This window comes from Cynara cardunculus, assembly GCF_001531365.2.
Source record: "Cynara cardunculus var. scolymus isolate 2C chromosome LG 1, CcrdV1, whole genome shotgun sequence".
Taxonomy (NCBI): domain Eukaryota; kingdom Viridiplantae; phylum Streptophyta; class Magnoliopsida; order Asterales; family Asteraceae; genus Cynara; species Cynara cardunculus.
The window spans coordinates 9953196-9959689 of record NC_037528.1 but is presented as its reverse complement, the minus strand read 5'-3'; the positions used below and the strand labels follow the sequence as shown (position 1 = coordinate 9959689).

At 36.2% G+C, this 6494-nt stretch overlaps 1 protein-coding gene across 2 annotated transcripts; it reads right to left on the bottom strand.

Annotated features, from left to right (window-relative positions):
- Window positions 1–936: 936 nt before the first annotated feature.
- Window positions 937–6199, bottom strand: LOC112529056 (lactoylglutathione lyase GLX1). 2 transcript variants are annotated; one of them, XM_025140133.1, is made up of 9 exons: window positions 6139–6199; window positions 4956–5095; window positions 4148–4272; window positions 3743–3807; window positions 3453–3665; window positions 2939–2986; window positions 2549–2656; window positions 2286–2438; window positions 937–1161 (listed from the first exon to the last, which is right to left on the bottom strand). In XM_025140133.1, the coding sequence occupies exons 2-9, from the start codon at window positions 5069–5071 to the stop codon at window positions 1111–1113; spliced, it is 879 nt and encodes a 292-aa protein (XP_024995901.1). In that variant the 5' UTR covers window positions 5072–5095; window positions 6139–6199; the 3' UTR covers window positions 937–1110. The 2 variants fall into 2 exon arrangements, with proteins under 2 accessions (XP_024995901.1, XP_024995906.1); XM_025140138.1 differs by having other exon boundaries at window positions 4956–5090; window positions 6139–6159.
- Between the last annotated feature and the right edge of the window lie 295 nt (window positions 6200–6494).

The window sequence follows — 6494 nt, the reverse complement described above, 5'->3', positions numbered from 1 at the left end:
TGAAACTTAGTATCGGTCGTTTACTAAATGTTTATCACGTCAGCATTACGATTATTGAGAATCTTAGGGGTCGTTTATCAAACGCTTACCTTACAGACCAATCTTACCCGGCAAGAGCAAGACAAGGACAAAGAGTCTTACCTGGTAAGTGAGTGCGACGACTCTTACCATGATAAGTGTTTACCGGATAAATTGTTGCATACAATGTTGTTTTGGTGAACTAAAATCTTACCTGATAAGTAAGTGATGGTGTTGAATTTTACAAGTAAGCACTTACTGGAAAAGTGTTTGATAAACGACCCTTAGTCTTACCCAATAAATGAGAGTAACGACTCTTGCCCAATAAAAGCTTACCCAACAAAAATGTTCATTTTAACAAACTAAATTTTTCTCCGGTAAGTCAAATGAAAGTATAGGACTTCTGCTGAGAAACACTTACCTTACCGCGTAAACATCGGATAAGTGGCCCCTAAAAGTCTAAACAAAAACCAATGAACTTTGATGTTTGGAATGATTAAGTCCTTGGACAATTTTTTGGAACAAATAAATCATTGAACAATTTTTTGGAACAAACAAGTCCTTGGACATTCTAAAACATGTTAAATAATTTCTTAGACTTTCTAAAACATGTTATATACATTCTTATGACGTATACAACTGGTTAACATGTTAAAATAATGGAAAGTCTGGAAAAAAAAGCCAATGGACTTTCATATTTGGAACGATTAAGTCCTTGAACATTTTTTGAAACAAAAAAATACTTAGATCTATAAAATGAAACAAATATACCAAAAAAATACTTACATTTAAAGTCTTCGATGATTATTGATGTTAGATCATCAAAGAAACATAAACGAATTTAGGTTGGAATTCTTGATTTTCATGAATTCCGACCCAAAAAAGGTTAATTTAACGACACCCAAGAGCAAAAATACGCTAACAAGAATCACAAGCATTCCTCTTATTTACCATTGAAAAACATCACATAAACCGTCTCTTAGTACGATGCTCTACACAGACGTTACGTGCCAAAAAAATGGCACGCAACTTTATTCATAGTGATTGCATCCTAAATTACACGATACCATACCATAAAGACGCTTAACGGAATCACTCTTTCTTGTGAAGTTCTTTCAGGAAGTCTTCGTTATCAACGAGAACCTATGATCAAACAATAAACGAAAAATTACATATTTTTTGTAATAATTTCAAAAAAGCCATGTTCGCCAATCATTAGCTAGCAGCTTCGAGCATCTCCAACAATTATGTTATAATTTTTTTTAAACAGATCATCAAAACTCAAAATCTTTATAAGAAATTGCATCTAATTCCAACAGCTACTCAAAATTTTAGCAATTCCAAGATTAATTATATTATGAAATTATTTTATAAATTCATTATCCCTATACATTTATAGAAAAATTATAAAATCATAACACATTTATGGGTTGTTTGGTTGGTTTTCCATTAAGTTATGTATGGATAAATATGTCTTGTATGGATTATGGAAGGAGACTGTGTTTTTTAACTGGAAGGGTCAAGTCTGTCTGCATAAAGTTTTTTTTTTTTTTTTTTATTAACATGGATATCCAATCCGTTATGCGAGCCGACTAATCTCAGGGCGACCACCTGCTTTGTAGATAGCGCGGAGTCACCACATTTGAACCTCTGTGGCCACAAAGGGGATTTTTATTCATCCTTGGATTTAAACGTGGGACCTCCTGATACTTTTGATTTTTGGAGCCAAGCTCAAACCAATCAGGCACCACCCTTGTGGTACTGTCTGCATAAAGTTCTGTCCTAAAACTTACTGAATAAGTCGTTTTCCATGTCATTAAGCCACAACCAAACAGTCATATATGTAGTTGGCCAAATAAGTTGCGAGTCTCATTCAGCCTATTAAGCTGCTAACAAACGGGCCCTGATTTCTCCAAATTCGGAAATTTCTACCTCCTTTCTTTTTTATCTCTATTTCAACATACATTTAGCATACATATTGGAGCAAAAAAAAAACTTCAAAATCTCTATTTTAGCATAGTTGTTGAAGCCGTTCTTACTGAAAAAGTCTCGTTTGGTCGTCTATAAGTTAACTAATAAGCTAGCATGGGAAATTTTTCCCACCGTTTTCCAGTTTTGCCCTTTACATTTTTCTAATTAATTATTCCATATATCTTTTTAGGTAATTTTACATTATCAGCTAGCTTATTAGCCAACAACTACTTTTTCAGATATCAGCTAGTTTGCCAAACATAGCCTAAACGAGTTAAAAAAACACAATCACATACCGTTTTCCAACCATCAGGATCTAGGAACGCGGTGATTTTGGTATTGATCCCCGGAATTGGTCCGGCCTGCCTCGTTATCTTTCCGCCAAGCTCTTTTACGACATGATCGACTACTTCAGCACTTCTATACACATCGGTGGTACTAATTGCAACCTATAAACACCCTCGTTCAACATCATAAACCCCAAAAATATAGATAAATTGATGCAAAAAAAGGGTAAATAAACCGAAAGAAATCACGGAACTTGATGTACTATATTCACCTGTGCATATGCATTTCCTTTGGTATACTCAGTTACACCATAATTGTAAGTAAGCTCCAAAACAATGGTTTCCTTTTCTTCAGCATATCCCATCATTGCCAAAGTGTACTGTGTTCCAAACAATGCTTCAGTAACATAAAGTAGAGATGCACAAGGCCCGGGCCTTCCAAGCCCGTTTTCAGTGAGCAAAAATTAGGCCCCATTTTTTAAGTCCGGGCCTTTGGGGTTGAAAGAGGGCCAAATCAGGCTTTTTAAGTCCGGGCTTAGTCCCGGGCCTGCCCCCAAAATTTTGGCCTGACCGGGCTTCAGGCTCACTAGGCCCAGGTTTTTTCAGGCCAGGCCTGGGCCAGGTTTTGGGCTTGGGGAAACTGCAAAAGATCAAGACTTTACCTTTTGTTCTGGTCTATCAATTGTCCTACATAGTTTCATCCCTAGTGCCTGCACAAAATTGGACCAAGATATCAACTTCATATAAGGTATTAATTTGACATGGGTATTTTAGTAATTTGCTGTCTTGTCTCATGTCCAAGAATTTTGTTCCATCTATTTTAGCGGGAGTGAGTTATGCAGATGAAGGAATTGTGCAACGCTTTAGGGTTTTAAATTGACATGGGTAGTTTAGTAATTTGCCAATCTCATCTAAGGTCCAAGATTTTTGTTACACCTATTTTGATGGGACAAAATATATACTTTTGTCACACTCAGGTCGTGTCTTGTCCAAATCTACTGTCGCACCAAACGTGGGACAAACAAGTTTTTGTTTTTCATGTGTACCAACGCACCATAAAGGGTAAACACGTCTTTTCCGTGAAGACCACCTCATCAACAATCGCCCCCCTCAAAAAAATTCGCTCCCCTAGGGGCGGGTGGTTCTTTCGAATGTGAACTTGATGGAAAAGTGTACCTTTTCATAGAACTTGATGGAGCGATCAAGATCACCAACACGAAGCATTACTTGACATAGAGGTTCAGGAGTCGAACCCCTTTCGATGAGTTCAAAAAGGTAACCATCGGGATCTTTAGCAAAAGCAATTACACTCGATCCACCTTTAACTGGACCTGGTTCCCTTGTGATGGTTCCGCCTTTAGCCTTGATGGTTTCAGCAAGCTTGTAAACCTAACAAAAGAACGCCATTTTTAGCACTAAAAAATCAACCAAATCAACATCGTATAATGAGATATCATAACACATACATCTCCGGTAGCAATTGCAAAATGACCAAATCCGGTTCCAATGTCGTACTTATCCACTCCGTAATCTGTGCATTAACGTAAACCAGCCACAAATAAGCACGATATTTATTATAAAATAAACCAAACCAAACCAAACAAACTCAGTATATCCCACTCGAGAGTAGGATCTGGGAGGGGTAAGATGTACACAAACCTTACCTCAATCACTAGAATCGAGAGGTTGTTTCCGTGAAGAAGCAAGCAATAAGATATGTAGTATAACAGATAATCGGAAAATGTAACAGATAGAAGAATGATTCAATGGTGTGCAAGAAGACAATGTATTCAAGTAAAAGGTGATATTTTTTATAAGAATTATGAACCCAAAATACGGAAACAATTAGATTGAAATATTTAGGAACATACTATACGTAAGCTCCACAGCGAAGTGTGATTCTTCGGGGCCGAATCCAAGAAACGCATTCGAGTATTTTTCCTCGGGTATGTCCCTTTGCCTAAGTAATTTCATTCCAAAGGCTTCGGTGTAAAACCTGATACAAACAAATAAAACACTAAGGGGCTGTTTGGTTGGTTTTCCATCAAGTCTTGTATGGATAAAGTTGTTTGTGTGGATTAATCTGTCTGCATAGATTGGAAATGCTTTTGTTTGGGAGGGTTTTTCATAGATGAAAGGAGCTTGTTTTTTAAGTAGGAGGGGCAGCTTTGGAAAAAAAAACTTGGCTTTCTGCATAAAGCTCCCCCTGGAAGCTTACTGCATAAGCCACTTTCTATATTATCAAGCCACTGCCAAATAGTTATGTATAGCTGAGCGAATAAGCTGTGAGTCCCATTAAGCTCATTAAGCTGCTAACCAACAGGCCCTTAGGGGCAGTTTGGTTGGTTTTCCATTAAGTCCTGTATGGATAAAGTTGTCTGTATGGATTAATCTGTTTGTGTAGATTGGGAATTTTTTTGTTTATGAGGGTTTTTTTATAAATGGAATGAGTGTGTTTTTTAATTGGGAGGGGAAGGTTTGGAAAAAACCTGACTTCCTGTATAAAGCTCCCCCTAGAAACTTACCGAGTAAGCCACTTGCAATATCATTAAGCCCCTACCAAACAGTCATGTATAGCTGACTGAATAAGCTATGAGTCCCATTAAGCTGCTAACAAACATGCCCTAATACTCTAATAACGGGATGAACATTCTAACACTTTGAGATGGTAAAACGTACTTAATGCTGCGGTGAAGGTCACCAACACGATAGACGGCATGTAAGAAACGACGCTTATCTTTCTTTGGGAACTCCAACAACTCCGCACTTGGGACATTGGATGCAGCCTCAGCCATGATTGAAAACGTTCGATTGCTACTCTGCTCATAGATACACACTCGAATCAGAAGATTGAAAAAACAAATGCCTACTTTCCAATTCCACCCTTAGTTTCGAGATGAAGAAATTTATTACTCCCTCTATTATTAAGGGTACAATTGTCGTTTAGTTAATTAAAAGGTGTAATAGTTACATCAGTTCCACGACAATATACACATGGTCTTTTAAACTTGAACCTTATAGAAAACATACCTGACAAAATCGAAAGAAAGTTTTGATTTTAGAACCAAAAAGATGTTCTTTTTGTCGATCAACAAGAAACCCAAAACCGAAAATGCGATTTAACAGACGGAAATCAACAATTTGAGGCAATTTATGCAGAATCAAATAGAACCATGAACTGGGATCACTCGAGATTGATAGCTATTATGCAACCATTAAAGATTGACTTCTGTTTAAAGATAATTTTATCACAAATCATATGGCAAAGCTTATAAATAACGATAAAGACTCAAAAATAGAAGATTAGCATAAGTTTCATGATGAATTGTTCGATTTCCAAAGTGGGTATGCCATTTAATTTGTGCAAGATCCAACCTTTTGAAGTATATGACTGTAAATCCTAATTTTAGAGCAGATGTATATGATTGTAAGCCCTAATTTTGCAGAAACTAGAGCAGATGTATATGATTGTAAGCCCTATTTTTTGCAGAAACTAGAGCAGACATATATGATTGTAAACCCTAATTTTGCAGAAACTAGGGCAGACGTATATGATTGTAAACCCTAATTTTTACAGAAACTAGAGCAGATACCAAAAGGGGTTTCGATTCACCAATCAACTAAGAACCCTAAACCTAAAAACAAGATTTCCAAGGGTTCAAATCCATCAATCTGCTAAGAACCCTAAACCTGAAAACCGAGAGTAAAGTGAGAAATTAAAGCGATTTTAGTAGAATTAAGCGACACCCAACAAGATTCTTCAACAAAGTAGCTGATTAAACCTGATTTTACATCATAAAAACGAATATAATATCAAGATTGATTGGTATTTCAGGAAAAGAGAGAAAGAGAGAACGCTTACACAGAGGCGATCAGTGGAGACTGAGCAGATGAGAGCTGTTTTCCCTTTTCTTCCCTTTAAGAAGAAAAAATCCCATACATTATAAAATTGAAGGATCATTTGCAAATATAAAAAATTAACCACAAATAAATAGGGTAAAATCTATAACTATAAATAAGTAATTTGAGTGACACGTGTCATTTTTTTGTAAGTCGATTTTATTGTTTTTTCGCCTAAACACGAATCTAGACACAATTTATATTGATGGTTCAATTAGACTTATTTGAATATATCTAGACACAATTTACACTAACAGTTCAATTATACTCATTTGATTTTCATATTGAAAAAATTTATTAGGACATTAAATTCATTGA